The 25,708-nt window shown below is 47.3% G+C and overlaps 1 protein-coding gene across 1 annotated transcript in view; it reads right to left on the reverse strand.

Moving 5' to 3' along the window:
- Positions 1–536: 536 nt before the first annotated feature.
- LOC142256777 (tetraspanin-36-like) overlaps positions 537–25,708 on the reverse strand; it is a 62,744-nt gene continuing 37,572 nt past the window's right edge. The window contains exons 5-7 of the mRNA XM_075328701.1: positions 21,856–22,002; positions 21,007–21,090; positions 537–680 (exon numbers count right to left, since the gene is read on the reverse strand). Of these exons, the coding sequence (XP_075184816.1) occupies positions 537–680; positions 21,007–21,090; positions 21,856–22,002 (375 nt within the window). The remainder of the gene's footprint in view (positions 681–21,006; positions 21,091–21,855; positions 22,003–25,708) is intronic.

A 25,708-nucleotide genomic window follows, 5' to 3' on the forward strand; every position in this document is an offset into this window, starting at 1 on the left:
GCTGAAAGGTAACACCTCCACACCAACTACCACCCACACCACTCTGCCCCCCATGTCTGTACTGTGCCGGGGTAGGTTGAGGACCGGAATGACCCTCGCTCTTGACTGCCCCTCTCCGGCGCTTTACACAAGCCACATTATTGCATTAGTTGCCAAATAGTACATGTACTGGGGACATCGGTACACTCACCTTCCTGGCTGCCCAGTGGTGACTACTTTGTCTCTGACTCCTGCTGCCGGCTCCCAGGGCCTTTGCATGCTGCATAGGCCTCCTGGGAGCACTCTTAGGGTGTGCACATACACCTATTCTTAAAGGGTTAGTGCCTCTCAGCCATAGATATTAAAAGCACCCTCCCTTTATAGAAGATGCCTGGGCAACGTGGACTATTCATTTGAGATGCGTTTCAAGTTGTCAGGTCTCTTGTGCTGCTGCTGTCACTTTATTGCTGGGAGAGGCTACCCTAGGTGAGATCAAGTTCTCTCTGTCCTTATTCATATCTGTGTCTGTATCCTGTGGCAACACCTGGTACGCCGAGTCAGCCTTTCAGGCCATTGTGAGTCTTTACTGGATTGCCATCTATCAACTTCAAGTTCCCATTGCAGTGACATCTATGAATGGGATTCCTCTGTCTGAAGGTATCCAGTTTGTCACTGAGCAGGTTGAGCTTCAGGTGGGAATACTGCACATAGAAAAAATTACTTTCCATGTGTTACCAGGGATGTTGCGCCCTCTGCTATTGGGTTTGTCGTGGCTTCAGAGGCATGAGCCTGTCTTGAACTGGAAATCAGGTGATGTACTCAGCTGGGGTCTGTCCTCTCATGAAAAATATCTTTTTACTGTTCAACCTGCCAGACTGCCCGTGATGCCCTCAAATCTTCTGGCTTTGCAGCACCATCTACTAGACCTACGCAGATGTCTTCGACAAGAAGGCAGCTGATACTCCGCCACCACATAGGCCATATGATTGCCGTAGTGACCTACTTCCCAGTTCCATCCCTCCCCATGGCTTTATCTACCCTCTGTCACAAGTGGAGACCCACAACATGTCTTAGTTCATCAAGGAAAATCTGGCAAAATGATTTATCCTGCAGTCTTCCTCACCAGCCAGATTTGGGTTCTTCTTTTTAAAGAAAAAGGATGGTTCCCTGTGCCCCTGTATCGATTACAGGGGACTGAATCAAATCACAATGGAATGCCCTACCACAAGAGGTAGTAATGGCAGATACTATAACAGCTTTTAAAAAAGGGCTGGATGATTTCCTCAGTACACACAACACTGTTGGTTATAAATGACTTAGTGACCAAATGTAGAACTGGTGGAGGAAGGTTGAACTAGATGGACCTAGGTCTTTTTTCAACCTAAGTAACTATGTAACAGTCAAGAATAATTATCCGCTGATGCTTATACCAGAATTGTTCTACTGCCTCCGAGGTTCCAGGTTCTTCCCCAAACTCGACCTCTGGGGTGCATATAATCTTGTCAGTAAACTATCAGGTGACAATTGGAAAACTGTCTTCAATACCCGTGACATACCCTATGAGTATCGGGTAATGCCATTTGGTCTCAGCAATGCTTCAGCGGCCTTCCTGGCATTTGACAAAAATATCTTCCTAGGTCTTCTCTATTCATGTATGGTGGTGTACCTGGATGAAATTCTTGTGTTCTCTCTGGATCTACCCTACACACAGCAGGAATGTTCGCTAGGTTCTACAAAGGCTGAGAGAGAATTGCTTACACATCAAAATTGAGAAGTGCCTCTTTGCACGGTCGTCCCTTCCTTTCCTGGGCTACATCATCTCTGACACCAGCTTGGAGATGGAGCCAGAGAAGGTGTCAGTGGTTCTGAAGTAACCTCGTCCAGATAGAGTGAAGGCGATTGAGCAGTTCCTTGGCGTCGCCAATTACAATCGTCAGTTCATCCTGCAATTTTCGTCCCAGATTCTCCCCATCCCAGCCCTGACTTGCAATCATGTGAATCCCAAGATATGGACTCCTGAAGCTGAGCGTGCATTCATATCACTTAAGAACTTAAGCAGGCCTTCTCTTCAGCTCTGGCGCTGCATAGGTGGAGATTAACAGGCAGTTCTTTCTGGAAGTGGATGCTGCATCTTCCAGGGCTGGTGCGGTTCTAATGCAGAAGTCTTCTACTGGTAAGATGGTAACCGGTGGTTTCTTTTCCAAGGCCTTCTCAGCACAACTGTTTGAATGGAGATAGAGAACTGTTGATGATGAAGATGGCTCTGTAGGCGTAGCGATACCTACTGGAAGGGGTGGTGCATCCAGTTATCACCTACACCAACCACAAAAACTTGGCTACCTTCAGTCGGCTCAGAGGCTGAATCCGCTCCAAGCCCAATGGTCGCTGTTTTTCGCTCGTTTTGACTTTGTCTACATTTCCGTCTAGCCAAAAAGAACATCAAGGTAGATGATCTTTCCAGGTCCTTTCTGTCGGAGGACAACACATTAGTGAGCCCTCCAAAATGCTCACAGTAGCTCCGGTAATTGTGTCTCTAGTATCTCCAAGGAAGACGTTCATTGCAGAACCTGACAAGAAGAGTGTTCTACAGTGGGGTCATTTCTTTAAGTTGGCACATCGGACAGAAGAAGACTTCTCTGCTAATCTCTCAGCACTACTGATGACCAAAGCTGCATCAATGTGTCGCGGGCGGGGAGGAGGGTGTCAGCACACTACGCTCACCCCCTTCTGCTCGGGTCCGGCGGCTGCTGCTCAGTGGTGGCTCGAGCGGTGGGCCGGATCCCGGGGGTTTCTCGAGCGGCACTCCTCGCCCGTGAGTGAAAGGGGGTTGTTGGGTGTGGGAATTTTTTATTGTCCGTGACGCCACCCACGGTTGTGGTGATTTCACCACCGCTGCTCTATACGGGGATCCCGGGGATGGTGATGCGGAGCAGCCAGGTGTTGTGTTGCCCCTCCGTGGGTAGGGGTTGGTGATCCCGGGGCCCGGTAATGGTGAGGGAGGTGCAGGGCCTGGTGGGCGCAGGGACGCGGGGGCAGCGCTGTGCCTTGCGGCACTGTGGTACTCACTCAGCCTGAGACGTTGACACAGTTTTTACGGTAAACCAAACGGCTGGTAAGACGGTCCGACGGACGGCTGCACTTGCTCTCCCAGTAGGTGACGGTGATGTCCCTCTTCCTTGCACCTTTGTTTACTTGTTGGTTGCGATGGGTCCCCACCGGTAACCCGCTCCCCGGCTTCAAGCTGGACCGGAGGAGCTCTACTCTTTGCCCGCAGGCGCTGGCCCTAAGAAACTGGTGCCTTGGCGGTGGCGGTGTCTCTCCTACTCTGGTTGGGCTGTTGCCTTCAATCGGGACTTGGCTGTTGGGGGATCTACGTCCCCTTCACTGACGGATTTGGCAAATTATGGCGACTCCTAGCCTTGCCGGGGTCCGAGAGGCCCCTGCCCTGGTGCTAACTGTCCTTCGGAACACTGCTCCAGACCGCCGGGCCACTACCCGTCCGCGGTCCTTCCAGGAACTTCCAAACGGTCCCCCTCCAGACAGTCACCGCAGTTAGCCCCCTAAGAAGCTTCCCTATGGGTCACGACTTCCCTTACCGATGCCGTCCTCTCTGTGGCAGCACATATCGATGGACTTTATCACCGACCTGTTGAAGTCCTCTGGATGCTCTGTCATCTGGGTAGTAGTCGACATGTTCTCCAAAATGGCCCATGCAGCATATTTTTGGAGATGTTTATGTTTCACAACTATTGCATTAAAAAAAGTCTTATGTTTTTATATGTTGCCATTTTGTGAGCCTGATTTTTTTTTTATTCTTTCACGACTATTTTTTTTCTCTTTGGATTATCTTATCAGATATGTAGTATGCAGGGTGAACAAAAAAACAGCAATTCTGACCCTTTTTTTTGTCCTTTGCTTTTTCGTTTTACATTTGGTGTAAATGATATGCTTACTTTATTTTTTGGGCACGCAGTATTATGATGATGCCTAGTTTGGAAGACAGGATACCACAACCCAAAAGTGAGACCCAACTTTTTCTAGTTGGGCCTTTTAAGTACAGTTTAGGGACAGATTTTATTTATTTATTTATTTATTTATTTTTACTATTGAGAAGTGTCTAATAATTATTTTCTTCGAAAAAAAAATTGCCATATACAGGTGATAGGTGCTCTCAAAAGGGTCTGTATCGTCTTCTTAAATGAGTAAAATTGCAAAGCGTTTGTAAAAACAAGCAACTTTACATTTTACTTTTGAATAGAGGGATTCTTTACTCTTTAATTTACTACCCATTGCCTAGGTGACAGGCCACTACTGTAGTTTATCAGAGGTGGACAGTCTCATAGGCAAGGATGGCATTTTTTTGCGAGCTCTTTGCTATAGAGCTTCCAATCGTTGCGCTGGCCATATTGCTGGATCCAGCTAGTTTCAGTGCCACTGCGCCCCCGTGATGTGCTAGCTGCATGGGAGACTGCATAGTTTTGGCCATTAGCATGACCATGCTCCTGGGCCAAGCTGCCAATCATTAGGAGTGTCACAGGAGGCTGGGGAGCAGTGTGCTCCTGAAGATTGCAGATTAGAAAACAGTTTTAATAAATCTGTTCACACTGATGCTGTGAGACCAATTAAACCACTGCTAGACCCTCAATGCCCTAGCAATCTATAAACATTCTGCTATTGCACTGCTGAAAGATCGAAGAATAACAAAAGCAGCTCCATCTTCCTGTCTAACCACCTAGATATGGTTCTGACGAGATATACATAGCTCCCAAATGCCCCAGATTCAGTAGGACTGTCCCGATTTGAGGGCTCAGTCCCGATGTCCCAGCAGTCAGGGCTTTGTCCGGACTTCCTCTCATCTTTCCTTGCCGACTTCGTAGCTCTGAGGTGGGGGCAGCACTTCTCTGATAAATTAACAATTCTTTTCTCTGGTCTGCTTGAGATTGAAACTCATGAAATTCTAGTCCGTAGGCAGCAGCCTTATTTATGAGCCACAAACAAAGAAAAGAAAGTCCAGCTCACCTGTTCAAAAGAGCACACCGGATAAAAAGTTCCAAATGGCCAATACACAAAAAAAATATCCAGCACTTCTAAAAAAAAGACTTTTATTTCTTCAGATTAAAAAAAGACTCAAACAGGGTAAAGATCCAAAATGTAGCAGTTTACGTGTTTCAAGGTTGAAATGCCTCATAACCATAATTTTAGCCTTAAAACTCATAAATCATTATATCTTGGATCTCATAGATAGGCATATTTTCAGATTCTTGACATCAAGACACACACCACCCAATTGTCGGCAACATTGTGCGACGTGCCTAACAGCAAATAACTCCTCGAAGGAAGCCCACAGACATATCCTATTTACTGTCTATGGATAGATCAAAAAATAATAAGGAAACATATTATTCATATCTTACGTTTGAGACGCTCAGAGACAGAGATATGGGTAAAACTGGAAATCCACATCTCTCTGGACAAGTAAAAGGTGGGAGGAGACATGGAATGTGGCCAGATTCAGAACCACAATGCGGACATTTTGAGTTGTTCTTCTCCGGGTGGTCTTGTGCGATACACATGGGAGGGGTCCCAGGAAACTTGTGGCTCCACAGCACCTCCCCTGTGCCAGCCAATCACCATCCATATACACAAAGAAACAAGGTAATTGATACACCTGCATATCTGTTTGTAACCACATCTTATCTGTAAATGTACTTCTGACACATATTTTCTGGGAGTCCCATCTTGTATATAGTGTATTATCTTGTGTGCCCTTAAGGTGATTAAATATATAATTTAATCGTGAGCTGTTTCTTTTATCTTGATTCCGAACCCCATGTCTCGGAGCTCGGCTTAACACACTACCTGGGCTGGTTTCTGGCCCAATATAATCCTGCAAACAGACCAGGCCTATATCTAACAATGAACTAGTGGCAGTCTACCGCACTGTACTGCACTGGCAGAATTCTGTTCCACTGGGGCTAGTGGAGAGTTCATGTCAGCCTGTCAGGGTTATGGGAAGCTGGGTACTGCGACGGAGGCTGCGCGGCTGACTCGGTTGCACTCCCCGAGGTGTCAGAGCTGCATTGTGCCAGGCGGACTTTACGTACCCCTTTGGGGGCGCAGAATATCGCATGTTGGCGGAAGTGATGAGGTTGTCTCGCGTGGCCTCGACGTATTAGAGGTGTCAGAGTGGGGCTGCGATGTGCAGTTTCGTCACAGATTGACGGGGTCGCTACTGAGTAAGGAAGTCCATGACATATGAGAACCAAAACTCTGTCTAGGGAAGGGGGAGATGATGACTCCTGACCAAACCTACCACTGGTCCCGGGGATCCCTCACTACCCTAGATAGGTTCCGCACCTATGTGCCGAGTTGGATACTTGACGCTAGGTATCTTTAGTGCTGGGCCCTAAATAGGAAACGGATGGAGTGAGCTCTTCGTCAACCCCACACTATAGAAGACACAAGGAGGACACACAGGGGGAAAATACATGAACTACTTATCCACAGATGACTCAGGTAAAAGTTCAGCAAAGTTTCAGCAATAATACTACAGAGGAGTACTAGCCTCCTGCTTGCAACTAGAGCTTGAATGAACTGAATAATATCACTAGCACAAGTTCAGGGAAGATGGGAACATTTAAGCACTTAGAGAATACTGGTAATCAGCAGCGGGATGGAAGGAGGGTTCCGCTGGGTATTACAGGGAAAGAGATGAAAACCCAGCAGAAAAGCTACCTAGTATAATGAATACTAACAGCAGGAACAATAGAAAGTCAGGGAGCATTTGTTGCAGCCAAACACGGTGACCTTCTACTGCCAGAAACCAAATAACGGTCTGTCACCCTTGACATACCCGTGATAATAGACATTGAAATGTATAGTTTTCTGGCTCAATTCTTGCCTTAGTAAAAGGGAGCAGTCTACAGATGAACCAACAATTTTTTAAAGTAGGTATTTGCCTCAGGCCTAAGATTAGGCATGGGATCTGTCCCTATCGTAGATTTTTTTTTTTTTATTGCTTCAGTCTCATCCAAGTTGTTTTGTCTCCAACTGAACGCTGAAAACTATTCTAAGTTTGCATCTTTTCACTTTGGCTGAGCAATCGCCCTAATCTTGCGGAGGGCCACAGAATCCCCTAGGAAAGGTGTGCACCACCATTTACAGGCGAGATTTTCCTGCATATGGTTCCTGTTGCTCTAGGAGGGTTGAAACTGGTGAAGCAACACTTGCACCATCCCTGATTATAGCAGAACATCAACAGTAAATGAGGAAGAAATAGAAATAGACAATTTTTGTTGTCTTGCTGGTGTTAAAGGAAGAGGAACCCAACATGTCCTACTGCATGCTCGAAGGCTGACCTAATGTTTGCACGGCTTGAAGATTGCCACAAACAGACTTTGTCCAGCAAGTTTTATAACATTCCTCCTAATGATGTAGCAGAATTTAAAGGGAACCTGTCACAAGTTTTGGGGCGTATAAGCTGCGGCCACCACCAGTGGGCTCTTATATACTGCATTCTAACATGCTGTATATAAGAGCCCAGGCCGCTGTGTAGAACGTAAAAATCACTTTATAATACTTACCTAACCGATTGCTGCGGTGGAGTTGAGTCATATGGGCGTCTTCGTTCTCCGGTGCCGGTGCCTCTTTCGGCCATCTTTGTCCTTCTTCTGAAGCCGAGGTGCATGACGAGTCCTACGTCATCCACACTCACCGGCATTGAGGTCCTGCGCAGGCGCACTTTGATCTGCCCTGAGCAGGGCATATCAAAGTATTGTAAGGGCACCTGCGCGGGAACGGCGAGTGTGTATGACGTAGGATGCGTCATGCACAAAGGCTTTAGAAGGAGGATGAAGATGGCTGAAAGAGGAGGCGCTGTACTCGGAGAACGGAGACGCCCATATGACCCAACTCCACCGCAGCGACCGTTTTAGGTGAGTATTATAAAGTGCTTTTAACATTCTACACAGCGGCCTGGGATCTTATATACAGCATGATAGAATGCTGTATATAAGAGCCCGGTGGTTGTAGCCGCAGCTTATAAGCCCCAAAATTGGTGATAAGCTCCCTTTAAAGCCTGCTTTACACGTTACGATTCTGCATACGATATTGTATGCGATCGTAACCGCTCCAATCGTATGTGCGGCACGTTCAATTTGTTGAATGTGCCGCACAGACGATTCACCCCCGTCATACGTACTTACCCGTCCATACGACCTCGATGTGGGCAGCGAACATCCACTTCCTGGAGTGGGAGGGACGTTCGCGTCACATCGACGTCACGTGGCAGCCGGCCAATAGAAGAGGAGGGGCGGAGATGAGCGGGACGTAAACATCCCGCCCACCTCTTTCCTTCCGCATTGCTGGCCGGGAGCCGCAGGACGCAGGTAAGATTTGTTCATAGTTCCCGGGGTGTCACACATTGCAATGTGCGCTACCCCGAGTACGATGAACAATCTGACGTTCCATTCATGAGGAATGTATGACGTGTGTCGTGGGCGGAGGAGGGGACGCAGCGCTCTCCCACTGCTGCCGCTGATCTGTGGTGGCTCGAGTGGTGGGCCGGATACTGGGGACTCGAGCGGCGCTCCTCGCCCGTGAGTGAAAAGGGGGGTTTGATTGGATGGTGGGGATTGGATTGTTGTCCGTGACGCCACCCACGGTTGTGGTGAAGTTAGTGACACCACCGCTGCTCTGGACGGGGATCCCGGGAGCGGTGACAGGGAGCAGCTTTATTGTTAGTTCTCCCCTCTGTGGGTAGGGGGTTAGTTGTCCCTGGGCCCGGTGATGGGGTAGGGATGGATGGCAGGCGGGTTACAGGGCCTGGTGAGGTCCAGGGTCGTGGGGGCAGCGCTGTGCCGCATGGCATGGTGGTACTCACTCAGCCAATGATGAGGACACAGTTCTCGGTAAAACACACGGCTGGATGGACGGGTCCCACAGATGGCTGCGGTGTTGTTTCTCCCGGCAGGTTGATGGTGACTGCCTTTCCCTGCACCTATGTACGGTAGATGGTTCCAATGGGTTCCCACCGGTAACCCACTCCCCAGCTTGGATATGGGCTGGAGGAGCCCCTTTTGCCCGCAGGCTCTGGCCCTGAGAAACGGTTGCCTTGGCGGTGGCGGTGTCTCCCTCTCTTGGTTGGACTGTTGCCTTCTGTCGGGACTTGGCTGCTGGGAAACCCAGGAGGTTCCCTTCACTAACGAATTCGGCAAATTCACGGCGACTCCTAGCCTTGCCGGGGTCCGTAAGCCCCTGCCAGATGGTGCTAGCTTCTCTTTGTGTACCGGTCCGGTACCGCCGGGCCACCGCCCGTCCACGGTCCTTACGGTAGACTCCGATAGGCCACTCCTGCAGACGGTCACCACCGTCTGCCAACCTTGCTGTACCGCCAGGGCCACATACCCGGACGCTGTCAGTTAGTTGCTCCACTACCACTTTCCTTCCTCTCACTTTCACCTCCAAAGCTAAACTGTTTACTTTTCCCACCTCCAGGACTGTGAACTCCTCGGTGGGCGGGGCCAACCGCCTGGCCCACCCCCTGGTGTGGACATCAGCCCCTGGAGGAAGGCAACAAGGGTTTTGTGTCTGACTTCGGTGTGCCTGACCGGGAGTGTGGGGTGTGGTGGTGTTGTTCTCTGTGGCCCCTGGCTTGTCCAGGGCGCCACACGTGCATGTGATGAACGTTTTACCGTTCAATCACAATCGCACGTACCTGTCACACCCTGCAATGTACCTTACGATGCCGGATGTGCGTCACTTACGACGTGACCCCGCCGACACATTGTAAGATACATTGCAGCGTGTAAAGCGGGCTTAAAAGCTTTGTGTGCAATCATAAATCTATTCCAAAATAACAAAAAAATAAAGATGCCAACATCAATTTGAAAGTTTTGTAGTTTTTTTGTCTGTTTTCCTTTCTGAGTCGTCTAAATTCACCTTTGTCCTTTTCTTTTGCTCTGTGTTTGTAAAGTCTTTTGTAAATAATGATTTAAGCAAATGATTAATGGAAAAAGAAAGTAATGCAGTCAACCAGCATAATTCCTATGTAATATCCACTGTCATCTATAGACAGATACTAAGTTAAAAATGTTTAAAAATTATTAAGATTTTTTATTTTAATAGTAGCAACCTATTCCGCAGTGTTTTACAATTTCGAGTAGAAGCAACATCAATGAAACACCAAAAGGAAAATGGATATTATCGAGAAAAGCTGTCCACGTCTACAGTAATTGTAGACCAGGCATGGAAAAGAAAAAAATACAAGAACAAAAACTCAAAGTGCATCAAAGAATATAGAAAAAATACAACATGACCACCTCCCTGTCGGCCAGCACTCAGACATCCTCTGGCATATGTATACATGGACTGGGGGAAATGTCAGCATACCGTCCCAAGAAGAGGACATGGATGATCAGAGGCAGGGGCGTAACTACCGCGGTCGCAGGGGTCGCCTTGCGACCAGGCCCGCAGCCGCTTTGCAGATCAGTAGCCAGCTCCTTTCTATGAGAGAGGAGCTGCGCTGATCTGTTGCCGACCACTCGGCCGTTATATGACCCACTGCCGCCGCTGACAACGGGCCCCCCTACCCGGTGTCAGCGGCGGCATTGGGACCCCCTCGCCCATCATCGCACACAGCAATGATAATGCATCGAGTGGCCGGCGCTGCTCCATGCATCATCATTCTCTCCCTGTGCCTATGCGGTGATGTCTCTCCTGTTCGACTGCTGTGCTGAGAGCACAGGGCACAGCATGGGAGGATGCTGACCGGAGCAGCGGGGAATGAGGACAAAGGTGAGGACAGAGCAGCGGGGGATCGAGGAGAGAGGTGAAGACAGAGCAGCGGAGGAACGAGGAGAGAGGTGAGTACTTGTTGTTGTTTTTTTAGATAAATTAGTGAGTACACGGTGGCCTGGGGAGGCTGGCTGCATTATTCTACATAGAATCCTGGGGAGGCTGGCTGCATCATTATACATGGAGGCCTAGGGAGACTGGCTGCATTATTATACATGGAGGCCTGGGGAGGCTGGCTGCTATATTAGACATGGAGGCCTGGGGAGGCTGGCTGCATTATTGTACATGGAGGCCTGGGGAGGCTGGCTGCATTATTATACATGGAGACCTTGGGAGGTTGGCTGCATTGTACATGGAGGCCTGGGGAGGCTGGCTGCATTATTGTACATGGAGGCCTGGGGAGGCTGGCTGCATTATTATACATGGAGACCTGGGGAGGCTGGCTGCATTATTATACATGGAGGCCTGGGGGGGGCTGCATTATACATGGAGGCTGGCTGCATTATTAAACATGGAGGCCTGAGGAGGCTGGCTGCATTATTAAACATGGAGGCCTTTGTAGGCTGGATGCATTATTAAACATGGAGGCCTGGGGAGGCTGGCTGCATTATTATACATGGAGGCCTGGGGGTGCTGCATTATACATGGAGGTCTAGTTATACATGGAGGCCCGGGGTGCTGCATTATATATGGAGGTCTATGGGGCTGCATTACACATGGAGGTCTATGGGGATGCATTATACAACATGAAGGACACCTTATACATGGGCTAGGGGTGCATTATACATGGAGGAGTATGGGGTTGCATAATACAATATGAGGTTTTATGGGGTTGTGTTATAATACATATAGGACTATGGGGGCTACATTATAATATATGGAGGACTATGGAGCCTACCTTATACATGGACTATGGAGTGCATTATAAAACATGGAGGACTATGTGGTGCAGTATAATATATGGAGGACTGTGTGGTGAATTATAATACATGGAGAACTATGGGAAATGCATTATAATACATGGAGGACTATGGGGGTGCATTCTAATATATGAAGGGTTATGTGGGACCCTTTATACTATATGGAAGGCTATGTGGGGACCATTATAGTATTTGGAGAATTATATACAAGGGGGGACAAAGATACAAGCATGGGATGAGAACATTTTGTGCTGAGGAAAAAAGGCTCTTTCCCATCAGCACCCAGCTTTCCCATGCTCTGCTGTACATCTCTCAGCACCCAGCTTTCCCATGCTCTGATATGGGAAATCTGGGTGCTGAGGGAAAGATGTATAGCAGAGCATTGGAAAGCTGGGTGCTGAGGACAAGATGGATATCAGAACATAGGAAAGCTGGGTGCTGATAGAGGGATTTCAGATCATGGGAAACCTGGGTGCTGAGGGTAAGAGCCAAGTGTCAGCGCTATTATCCCGTACCCCAATTGTCGGTGTACGTGGAGAGGGGGGGCCAAGATCTGAACTTTGCACTGGGGCCCATCAAACTCTAGTTACACAACTGATCAGGGGCCTTTCACATCTGGCCGCCCCATCAACTGTGACCCTTGCCAGGTTCCAGCAGTTTTCTGGGGCTACTTAAGAAGAGGAGGAATGTGACAAAGTGCGGGGGGGGGGGGAGTTGTTCTTAATTAGTCCAGATGTTTGGGTCCATAGCTTGTTAAATTAAGAGACGTTAGTCATTGTCTCTTGCCAGACTGATCAGAGCCCCATTGTCTGTAAATGTGTATTCCCTTAGCCCTTCTGATTACATAATTGAGAAGAAAATTATGCAGTCGGATTTAACTTGCAACCAATGAGAGAGCAGCCATCTCCACCAATCTTGGAAGGGAACTGAGCGGTATAAAAGGGCCTTGCTTCTGTCACCAAGGACAGATAGATTCTACATGAACCCAGCCAAGGAGCTTTGGTTTGAGCTGAGGGAACCACAGAACTGCTCATTTGGGATATTCTATATGACCTCAGCTGAGGAGCTACGGTTCCAGCTGTGAGGGATCACAGAACTGCTTCACTTTGGATATTCTACAGGATTTCAGCCAGGGAGCTACAGTTCTGGCTGAAGGAAAACAAAACTACTTCACTGCCCAATGCTGAGTCCACAAATTTGCTTGGAGATCCTAGGTTTGGACGATTTGGACATCTGGTTAGATATCTTTCTGTGCTTGGTCAGCTTCCTAAGCTTACCAGTATCTCTTGTCAGTAGGTGCCTGTGAAAAGTGCTGTGCTGCTGGCTGGGATAGTTGGCCTTGGAAGCCCCAAAGTCACGAAGATTGTAATCCCTGGGGGGCCAGCAGGAGGGTCAGATTCTGTTGATCATACCATCTTATGTTTTGTTGGGAAAGTAAGATATGTTTTTGCCTGTTGGTGAACCAATAAAGGCTTATTAATGTGTGGTTGCCTCACCCTATGTTGTCAGAGTACTATTTTGCTCTAGGGGCAGAAGTGCGAGCGTTTAATGGGATGTGCCCTGATCCATACGGTCTTTCTGAAGACAACTAGGCCAGTGGGCAAGAGCATCCACTGACCCTCATGTCTCTACCTTGCCCACTCAGGAATAGTGGAAAGAATGCAAATCTAGGCGGGTGTTAATCCAACCATTTCACTCACTGTGGAGGCAAAAAACGTCATGGTTAAAATTCTCTGTGTGTACCAATGGTCTGGAAAAAAAAATTGACACATACGTTCGAGAATGGTTTTAAAGATCATACTTACCGATTTAAGGTCTGTTTTTTACTAAATGATTTATAGTAGAAGCTTAAGAAAATTTCCATCAGACTTTTTTTCTCGTACGAGAAAAACAGATGACACGTAGAGTAAAAACAGGCACATGGACTCAAAATGTATTAATATCAGATGAAAAATATATGTTTTTTCCTATATCAGAAAAGAAACTGAAATGGAATTCAGCTTAACGAAAGGCAACATGCTTGATGGTTACAGTGTGAAGCAAAGAGCTTAGTGGTTTTAGCAGTCTTGTAAAATACAATTTTTTTTACCAAACTATCCGTTTGCATGTGTCTGTCTGATGACTTATTTATTTAATGGCCTTCAGCTCGATCTCGAGCCATGGCGAATTGATGGATGAACGGTTTGTAGGAAGATCGATCTTGTGCAGCTTAGATAGATCCACCAGGGTCTTCTCTCCTGTTATCTTGATAGTATCAAGTCATCGGATTACTGGTTTTACTCTTCTCCTTGTTCCTTCTATTCTTTTGATCATGAGGTTTTTCTCCAGTAATTGCTTTCTTTGTATGATGTGTTCAAAGTAGGCAAGTTGTAGCTTGGTGATCTTTTCGAGTGACATGTCTGGCTTGATTTGTTCTAAAGTTTATTTTTGTTCTTCTTGCCATCCATGGTATTGATAATATCTTTCTCCAGCACCACATTATGAAGACATTGATTCTTCTTCTGTTTTGTTCCTTTTACGTCCAGGTTTCGTATCCATATGTTACTCCAGAAAAGACCAGACTATGTACAAGCCGTAAGACCAGACTATGTACAAGCCGTAAGACCAGACTATGTACAAGCCATTTCTTCGTCACCAGTGAAATGTCCCTCAATTTGTGGACTTTGTCCAGTGACGTCATTGTTGATTTGCCCATAGCTCTTCTCCTATTGACTTCCAGTGTCGTCGCATCTTGAGAGATCATTGATCCCAGTAGGTTGAAGTCTTTTACAATTTCCAATTAGTCGCCGTCTATCATGAATGTCCTGGTCCACTAGTGGGGGAAATTGGATGTTTTTTATGGACTTGTCTCATTGTTAGGGGCGTGATCTTGCAATCTAATGCTTACAACTTGGGTAACCAGATGGGATCTCTTCTACAACATAGTTAAGGGTATGTTCACACTACATTTTTTCCAGCATTTTTAAAGCAAGTCCCCTTCAAATAAAGCACTTATAAAACTCAAAAGAATCTTTATTTTCATTGTTATGGGAAAAATGATTTGCTGTTCACATGTTTAGACTTTTCAGGCTTTCAAATACTCCAATAATATAGTTTCTTAATTTTTTAGACATTTTCTACAAAGTGACTCTGCATACTTTACAATAGAGGTCAATGGGAAGGATAATACATGCCCAGAAGACACTCAGTAACTTTTTCAGTGTTTTATCAGCGTTTTCGCTTGAGAAAAAGATAACGTATTGATTGCTTAATAGATATCATAAACATCCTAAAAAAAAGTCAGTTTTGTTTTTTTTACAAATTAAATTTCTTTTATTTCACCACAAAAATATGAAAAATAGACACGTTTGGGATAGCTACAATCGTACTGACCTGGAGAATAATGTTTCAATAACATTTTTATCACACAATAAACAGCATAGAAAGAAAACCCCCAAAACAATGGCAAAACTGCATTTTTTGGAGAGGTGGAGGGCTTCACAATTTTATCCCACATGGAATTGTTTTCCTAGATTCCATAGTAAAATGAATGGTGACATTGAAAACTACAATTCCTCCCATAAAAACAAGCCCCCCCATATGACTACGGTATATGACTATATGGATGTTAAAAAAAAGTTATGTCTTGAAAAACGGCAAAAAAAAATGAAAGCACAATAACTAAATACCGTATTTTTCGGATTATAAAATGCACTTTTCCTGCCAAAAATTTTGGGGGAAAGTGAGGGGTGCGTCTTATAATCTGAATGTAGCTCACCGGTGATGGTGGAGAGGGCTCACAGGAGGCAAGGGCAATACTGCGGGGCTGCGGAGGCTGTGCAGGGTCTGCAGCAGCTGGTGCAGCTGTGGCGGCTGGTGCTATGGCGGCTGTGCAGGGTCTGCGTCGGCTGGTGCTGGGGCGGCTGTGCGGGGTCTGCGGCGGCTGGTGCTGGGGCGGCTGTGCGGGGTCTGCGGCGGCTGTTGCTGGGGCGGCTGTGCGGGGTCTGCGGCGGCTGGTGCTGGGGCGGCTGTGTGGGGTCTGCGGCAGCTGGTGCTAGGGCGGCTGTGCAGGGTCTGCGGCGGCTGGTGCTGGGGCGGCTGTGCGGGATCTGCGGCGGCTGTGTGGGGTCTGCGGCAGCTGGTGCTAGGGCGGCTGTGCAGGGTCTGCGGCGGCTGGCCTTGCGCTGCAGGGCAGGCGGTGAGGACTTCAAATAATGCCATCCAGATTTGGCGTGTGCGCAGATGGAGCTCTCGGCTCAAGCTCTCATCTGCACACGCGCCACCTCCAGCCCATTTATCTTCCAGGATCTTAAAAAAATGGCATACGTAGGTGGCGCTTGTGCAGATGACATCTTGGCTTTCCATTGAGTCGAGAGCTCAATCTGTGCTGACTCCAGGCGCCATTTATCTGAAGTTCTTCCTGCCCGCAGCCACCTCCACTGCCGCAGCCCGAGCCCCAGCACAGCTACCCCAGCTACAGTAGCTCTAGCACAGCCGACAGCATCTCGGACACCGACCGTCCCTGCCTCCTGTCACTCTGCTCCACCACCGCTGCCGCTCCCTCCGGTAAGACACCACCGGATTATAAGACAGATTTCTTTTTTTTTCTTCAACTTTCATTTCCTCTGAATTTGGGGTGCATCTTATAATTCGGTGCATCTTATAAACTGAGAAACATGGTATTCCTGTACAGCGGGACTAAGCCGTCAAATACGGACAGTCCCAGACTGATGGGAGCTACATTGTTGCCGGCTCGTAGGCGGATCATCTACTGGGTCTCTAGATAAGTGTACTAGATAGGAAGTCCAATGGCGCCATCTGATTAAAATCACTTTTATTGCTAGTTTGTTAAAACCGAGATAAAACCGTGATCATTGCAAAAAGTATAAAACATAATACAAAATATTGACATAGGAGAACAACTTTTTAATGAAAGTTACACCCATGGATTCTATTGGTGAGAAAGTCTATAATCGGTGTGATCCCCTCAAAAAAACAGGAGATCTACAAACTATAGACTCTCACCAAAAGGTTTAAATACCGTATTTTTCGGACCATAAGATGCACTTTTGTCCCCCAAATGTTGGGGGAAAGTTGGGGGTGCATCTTATGGTCTGACTATAGGGCTGCGGCCGGGAATGAGGGTGCTGCGGTGGAGAGGGTCATCGGGGGCACGAGCAGGCTGTAGCAGCACCTGCCGTGACCACGTGGGCCCGCTCATTACATATGCACGCCCATCCTCCCGCCCATTTCTCAGCGCAGAAGAGGACGAGCGGTGAAACGCGCATAGTAAAGAGCCGGCCCGCATGATCACCACTGGCAACTACAGCCTGGAGTGATCATGTGCGGCTGTATTCACTGCCCCCCGTGCGTCATCATCAGCGCGGGGTGCAGTGAATCAGTATAACTCACCCGTCCCCGTGTGTGGAGCCGTCCCCCTGCAGCACGCGATGTCTTCCTGTCTGTGCCGGTCAGCTGATCGGCACAGACAGGAAGACATCTTGTGCTGCAGGGGGACGGCTCCGCACACACAGATCAGTGGTGCAGAAAGGAAGATGATCGCTGCTGCATGGAGTGAGGAACAGGTGAGTATAAACGTATATTTTTTTTCTCTGTGCTATAGGATACAGGCCATATACCAGGATGGTATATGAGCACGATAGGGGCATATAGCAGGATGGGGGTATATGAGCAGGATGGATGGGAGGTATATAAACAGGATGGGGGGTATATGAACAGGATGGGGGGTATATGAACAGGATGGGGGGTATATGAACAGGATGGGGGGTATATGAACAGGATTTGGGGTATATGAACAGGATGGGGGGTATATGAACAGGATGGGGGGTATATGAACAGGATGGGGGGTATATGAACAGGATGGGGGTATATGAGCAGGATGGGGGTATATGAGCAGGATGGGAGTATATTAACAGGATGGGGGTATATGAACAGGATGGGGGTATATGAACAGGATGGGGGTATATGAGCAGGATGAGGGTATATGAACAGGATGGGGGTATATGAACAGGATGGGGGTATATGAACAGGATGGGAGTATATGAACAGGATGGGAGTATATGAACAGGATGGGAGTATATGAACAGGATGGGGGTATATGAACAGGATGGGGGTATATGAACAGGATGGGAGTATATGAACAGGATGGGGGTATATGAACAGGATGGGGGTATATGAACAGGATGGGGGTATATGAACAGGATGGGGGTATATGAACAGGATGGGGGTATATGAGCAGGATGGATGGGGGAATATGAGCAGGATGGATGGGGGAATATGAGCAGGATGGATGGGGGTATATCAATAGGATGGGGGTATATGAACAGGAGGGGGTATATGAGCAGGATGGGGGTTTATAGCAGGATCATATACAAGGCAGGAGGATCATTACCAGGATGGGGTACCTTAGTAGAGAATTTGGGGACATTACCCCATAACAGTGTCAGCAGCAGATCCTCGCCCCATAACAGTGTATCATGACCACATTTTTTTGCTTAAAATTTTATTTTCCTATTTTCCTCCTCTAAAACCAGGGTGCGTCTTATGGTCCGGTGTGTCTTATAGTCCGAAAAATACGGTAAAATGAAAGAATTCAATAATCTCCGCAGAAAGGAGCTTTACATGGAAGAGTCAATTCACATTCAATCCCGACATCTGGTGGTCAGATCTAACTATTACACCACCTCCTAACTTGTGCACATCGTTCCATACATCCTATTAGGGTCAGCACACACGGCGAGTAATACAGAGCGAGTGGAATGTGATTGAAAAAAAATATCGCATTCCACTTGGACCAATATTACTCTATGGAGCTGCTCCCATGAGCGATTGTGTTCTTACCCCAAATTGGACCGAGAGAACAATCGCATCATGCTGCGGGTGGAATGCGATCTTGCTCCACTCGCACCCATTCAAGTCTATGAGGAGAGAGAAACATTGCACTGCACTGCGGTGAGATTCTCGCATCAGAGGGCAACGGAGGAGATGGGGAGATAAATCCCTTCCTCCCCTTTCGCAGTGCCAGCCGTCCCCTCCGCAACTCTGGTCTGATCGTACGATCGGACCACAGTCGCATGACACTCACATGACACTCAGCTCCCGCTGCGCTGCGACCGTGTACTGAGTGTCATGCGAGCACTCGCAGTAATCCCCGTGTGGACTCAGCCTAAGGGTACGTTCCACTTGCGCACAGCTTCCCATGTGAGGGCATCAGAAGCGATATGTTAATGACCCTCTGCTGCGAGCGTCAGCCGAGAGTCATGCGACTGTGATGTGATCTTGTGATCGGGTCACAGCTGCGGAGAAGAGGGAGCATTTTCTCCCCATCTCCTCTGCTGCCTGTCTCTGCGTACATCGCACTGCGGTTGGATTACATGCGAGGGCAGTGCAATGTTTCACACGCTCACATAGACTTTTATGGGGGGGTGTGAGCCGGTGTGAGCCAATACTCACTGCCAAACGCAACATACTGCTATGGCATGAGAAACCAATCGCAGATGGACACTGCCTCATAGTTTTGCACTAGAGTGAAAGCAATTCGATGTTTTATCAGAATGCACTCGTCCGTACAAAACCGTGGAACAAAACCCTTAGTGGAATATTCAAAATAGAGAAAAAAAAATTCTACTGTCACATTCATGGACAAAATTCTTTATGTTTTATTGAATCAAGTTAAAAACCAAACCACCATGGTAGTGGTTTAAAAAAAAATTTATCACACCCACATGTTTTTGGCGTTAGCCAACTACTACTCATAATAATCTTTATTTCCACAGCGCCAATATAATCCGCAGCACTTTACAATTTAAGGGGTTAATATAAAAACAGTCATAACTAATACTTATTGAAAATCAATAATTAAAGCAAAAATAATGACAACCCTGCTCGAAAGAGCTTACAATCTACAATAGGTTGAGGTGGGGGTGACAAAGTACTGGTGCTTAATTACAACGATGGTCCAGCAATCTCGAAGAAATGGGGGATTGATAAATACTGCATGAGTTGGTCACCAGCCAATCTTTGTGATGCTTTTGGCTGCGGTGGAGTCTGACGGAGAGTTATGTTCAGAGAAATAGTGGAGGGGATATATATGAACTGACTTTGATGAGGGAGGGTCATAGACCACCCTAAAAAGATTTGTATTCAGGGAGTGTCTGAAGCAGTGTAAGTTGTGGATAATCCTAGTTTTTTGAGGTAGAGCATTCCAGAGGATTGATGCAGCTTGGGAGAAGTGTTGGAGTTGGGCGTAGGAGGTTCGGATTAGTGTGGATGTTAGTCGAAAGTCGTTTGCAGAGCGTAGAGAACGGGTAGGGTGACTGCCAGAGATGAGGGTGGAAATGTAAGGGGGTGCCGCACTGTGGATAGCTTTGTGGGTGAGAACAAGCTATTAATATTGGATTCTATAATGTATGGGCAGCCAGTGCAATGACTGGCACAGAGCGGAAGAGTCCCAGCAATTATTAGCCAGATAGGTGACCCTGGCTGCTGCATTAAGGATGTACTGGAGAGGGGAAAGTTTAGTGAGGGGGAAGCCAATTAATAGAGAATTACATTAGTCAAGGCGGGAATGGATCAGGGCCACTTTGAGGGTTTTTGTAGTTTCTACATCCTACATTATTTACAATACACACTTACATACATTTTTCTTGTAATACAATAGCAGTTCTATGTAGGAGTGGACGTAGTTCACCACCTCCTACAAAAGAGTTATCATACATTTTCCCCCATTTCCTACATCATTCTAGAGGATGTTCCGGAGCGGTTCTAGAGCGTCTCGTATTCTCTTCTTTTATTTCTGCACCAATTGATGAACAAGCAGAGTAAAATTATTGCCTGAAAGATAAAATAAGCACTTGCTGAGACAGAAGCCAATAAACCCAAGCTACACTGATGTATTATGGACAAGTTTCCCAATTCCCTGGTGGATAATCTTATCATGAACATAATATTGCTTTGTGTTCCCTCGTAGAGCAAATTCCTCACTTTCTGTAGTAGTGACAAAAAATAAAGTTCTTACTACCACCACTAGGTGGAGCTACTGCAGACAGATTTTTAGAGCTCCATCTAACATATCTACGAAAAGCTCCCCCTTGGGAATCAACTATATATATATATATATATATATATATATATATATATATTACACACCTCTTTAAGAAGACCATTCCCACCCCATCCAGATCAGATATCTTGAGACAAATTTTGAGTTACATCATATATTTTGAACACTTATTTGGGTAGGAGTGAAGGGGTATCATGACTTATTTATTAAAGGGCCCAAACATTTCCATGTCTAGCCCTTTCTTCTACTTACCTCTGTTAAGAGAAAAACGTATACCACCTTCATGAGCAACTCCAGATTCATGAGTATCAGAGACGCCAGTTTGTCTTCACAGCCCTATAATTAGAAAAAAGGGGAAAGTCAGGTAAAAAATATATCACATATAGTTCATAAATCTGGACAAAGACAATATAACAATCGATGCACAATGCCAGTCTGCTGCAACAAAGATACAGTAAATTAAAAAAGTGATTACAGGTCATTGTTACTGCAGAATAAAGGCTGGGGGGGAAACAAAACCTGAAAATGGCAGAATACATGATCATGAATGGGGTAGAGAGATTTAAATCGCAAGAGGACATGACAGTGGTTTTCCACCATAATTCGGATACTGTGAACAGTGATATTTCACCATCAGCCCTTATATTATGCGTATTTCATCTTCCCAATGGTTTTTGCTGCCAGGTCTAAAGGGCGCCATGATTACCAAAAATGTAAATTCAAAAATCGGGAAAGCCCCTTAACCCTCAACTAGTGAGGTGGGATTTTTGTCACGCAGCTGGTGATGTGGGGCTTCCTATATCCCAGTGTTTAGAAATCTCTAATTTTTACAGAAAATGCAAAGATCACGTTTGTTTTAATCGTTTTCTTATTGGCGATTGATTACACATGAGTATACCAAAGTTTTGACACCCACAAGTATCAGAAAATGTAATACATTGATGATTCATACCAGCATTTTCCAATGAATGCCAGTTGAACAAACTTTCCCTGGGGTGTTGCAAACCCCACCTCACCAGTTGAGGGTTAAAACCACTTTTGAGTTCTGGAAGACTTGAACATGACGCCATCTCATTGGCCAGCGGATGGTCACCATCCTACCTCGGTGTTGATCTTGTTGAGGGCGTCCAGTTTCCCCTGACAGTCCGTCTCGTTCTTCTTACAGCAGCTCACGGGCACTGCGTGGTTGGCCAGGAACCATGCTGTGTTCTCCCAACTGGTGTAGTTCTGTATCCCACAGCACAGCAACTATAGACAGATACCGGAAAATCAGGATTAATATATTGTGTACTCCCCAAATCCTCCTGCGTATCTAAGTATGGTCAATAACAAACATGTACTTCACTTATTTCTTTAATTGTTAATGGGGTGTTCCCGCAAAGTATGATTTAATTAAAAAATCATGGAATATTAAGATCCACAATTTGATGTACTAAAAATAAATGTTCAGTTTTCTGAGTTAATCTTGTGAAAATGTCTCTCCTATTTAGTGTCTAATTTGATATTTCCAACTATATAGAGCTGGTCCACTTCATGGTCAGCACATACCACAGCTCCCGGACAGAGGAGGAAGTATAGAGGACACAACAGGGGACTTGTGTGGTGCCCCTGAGGCTCCAGTCGCCATAGATGTACTGCACCTCAGAGGTGTGGTATCCAATTCCCGGGTAAGGAGGACGTCACAGGTTGTTGCACACAAACACAGACACTCTTTCCTTAGTGACAACCCATTAGACAACGGTTCTGTTTCAGCCGGCTTGGGGGTGGGGTTTAGTTAGCGGGAGCAGACTGTAGAAACTTAGTCAGATAGGAAGGAGGAGCGGAGGAGTGAAGACCTGTGGTCTGGAGCTGGGCAGCTCGACCCAGGTTGAGGAGAGAAGGGGTCCTAGAGCCCACGGGAAATGTGCCATACACCCGTGGCCTCGATCCACAGTCGGCATACCGTAGTGGAGGGACTTGGCCGCATCAGGGCACCGGTCCCTAGACTAGTGGAGAACAACCAACAGGCTCAACTAGTAAACTGGAGGCTAAGGATACTGCAAGCACCGAAGCCGCATCTTTACACATCCAGTGAAAAGGTAATCACATAGAGCCAATGGACAGAGCTTCAAACCACCCGACAGGGTCCACAGACACCGGCACTGGGCACTGTGTGCGTAGGCATGGGGCAGGCAGGAGAGGCTAGCGCAGGAAGACGACCAGGGAAGGAACACAGAAGGGTGTACAGGGTTGTGCCTCCGAACTATCCAGGGATCAGCTGGAGCCCATCACAGCAGGACCCAGCACTCCGGGGGCAACATTTGACTGGTCACGTTGTAGTGGCCCAGAGAAGGGGGTACTCGGTCCTGGGCGGTAACAAATGGAAATGTCTCTCTGGTGGCCGTTGCCCGGTCCCGTGCTCTGGGCCACTTTAGTTAATGGGGGTTATTTACAAGGGAGATAAGAGTTTGTCATATGACGCCACCTGCGGGTTGCGGTTAGGGATGGAGAACCGCCACTGCTTAATGTAGGTACTCCCAGGGCTGGTGGTAGCAGCAGCTATGATGGTAGGCCCTCCGCAGGTAGGGAAGTGCCTGGGAGATGTAGAGGGGCAATAATTGAGACCATACCAGGTTGTCTTTAACAGTCTCTACTCACTGTGGGCCCTCGGCTTGCTAGTCAGGTCCCCGGAGGACCAGTGCCAATGTAGTGCCCCAAGTTGTTCTGCCCCCGCCACTCTCTGTAGATTGAGTCCCCATAGTGTGGAGCGTTTGGGGACCCCGACTGTCCATTGTGGGGTACAGTTTCTTTCTCCGTACGGTAGGCAGTGCGGACCCTGCGGAGAGGTAAGTGTCCGAACCCCAATCCTAGTTTACTGCTATTGCCCCCAGATTATTTGGTTCAGTGAAGTCCGTGAAGGTGTCCTCACCGGCCAGGAATTTGTCAAACAGTCTAAAACTTGCGCTTGACCTAGGGCTCTGTGCCCCGTGCGTGCTCCGGTCCCAGCTGTATCTCAGTATCCATATGGCAACCTCTCTCCTGTGCCCCCGGGGTCACCGTTACACGGACCCAGCTCAGGCACGTCCGCACACCTTCCCTGTGTGCTACTCCACTTCAGACTACTCTCTGACCCCTCCCACCAGGCTGGCTATACCCAGGGACTCGTTCCCATGGCGACCATCCCCTTACGTGGTTAACCCTCTATGCGAAGCGTGGAGATGAGAACAAGGATTTAGATTGTGTATTGGTGGAAAAGGCACTGATACTCCAGGTCCCAGGGGGTAGGTCCTGCATCCCCAAGAGGATGCAGTTCCCTGTAGTGCCCTGAGGGTCTCAGGGGCGCTACAATGTAAACCAGGAACTCTCAACAGTGAGTAAAATCTTGAGTGTTGTGAATGTTAGTTATGTTTTGGCTGCTGGGAGGCTCCCTCTGGTGGCCAGGAATGGTTTGGACTTGGACCAGGTGTGTTGTGCAGTGGGTGTTTCCTTTGCTAACTCTCTGCTTATTTAAGTCCTGGTCTGATTGCAGGCTGTTGCCGGATGTCAGTTGTTCTTTGTATCTCCAGCCTGCTTAATCTTGCTCTACACCACATCTACTCCAGATAAGTGCTTGCTCTTTATTTATTGTCTGGTTCTTTTGTTTATCTGGGTTTGTCATTTGTTGTGGTTGGTTTCAGTTTATTTCCTTCCAGGGATTTTCCCCCTCAGTGGATTGTTGAGGAACTCCCTGCAGTTCTGTGTGGAGTATAGCTCCTTTGGGTCCATGTGTTTGTGGCTTGTTGAATTTGTTAGAATTCTTGTTTTCTGTTCATTGGTATGACAAGGGCACCTGGTATAGGACGGAGTTCAGATCGTGCGACCTGAGGGCCTTTTTGTACTATCAGGAAGTTGGTATTTTGCAGGGTTTTTCTCTGGCCACCATCTGTCCCTTTCCTGTCCTTTCCTATTTTAGTCAGCGGGGGCCTCACCTTTTGCTAATCCTGTCATCTACCTGTGTATTGTGTTTTTCCTATATCACCGAAGTCTTTGAATGTGGGTGGCTTGCTATTCTTGTCTATTTTCTGAGGCAGATAGTTATTCATCTTTCCTACCTTTAGGATAGTTAGTTCTCCGGCTGGGTTCGCGGTGCACAGGATGTTAGTTCACCCCTCGGCTACTTCTAGTTGTGATTGTTAGTAAGGGGATGGCGGCCAGATTAGTTGCCAATGCTCTTGTCATCTTTTGCCAATGATTTATGGTGGTCTTCCATGGTTCCGGATCATAACACTTGAGACTACATCCATGTGTTGTTCATCTATTTGCCTGTGCCTCCGGCCCTGCACCCACCTTTACATCTCCACACCATAGACTTTCGCCATCATTTGTAAAGACTACTATTCCCAACAGCCCTGGGGAGAGCTATACCAACTCAGCTGCGTCACCATCTGCCCCAGCAGTCCCATCCCGCAGTGTCGGCTATAAGTGGCCGAGTACCTCAGATGGCATCATGAACTATCATCCCCTGTAAATAATTCCCCACCACCATTTATAACGACACCACAGGGGTCACGGAACCTGTCTTTGCCACTGCAAAATCCGTCCAGGACAGAACTGGCCCGGTAACGAGTGCCCCACGGCCCCGGTGGGCGTGTCACTTGCAGCTGCTTCTTTCTGAGGTAAGAGCCAACTGGGAAGAAATGGGTCTTCTTCCAATCTCTGACAGTGGCACTTAACGTGTACCAGCAGGGGGCGCATTGTGCTCATTGATATGTTGTCATAACAACCAGGGGTCTGCTGAAGACCCGATGTCTGTTAGACTAGTTTCACACTTGCGTTGAACGGCATCCGTTGCATTGCGTTGTGTGACGGATGCAACGGATGCGTTGCATATAGTGGCACAACGGATGCAACGGATCGTACAAAACAACAGAAACTGATGTTTTTTTCCTTTACAGTTTTATCGGAGGCAGACTATTGTGAACGATCAGCTGATCAC

Source organism: Anomaloglossus baeobatrachus, chromosome 1 (genome assembly GCF_048569485.1).
Source record: "Anomaloglossus baeobatrachus isolate aAnoBae1 chromosome 1, aAnoBae1.hap1, whole genome shotgun sequence".
Taxonomy (NCBI): domain Eukaryota; kingdom Metazoa; phylum Chordata; class Amphibia; order Anura; family Aromobatidae; genus Anomaloglossus; species Anomaloglossus baeobatrachus.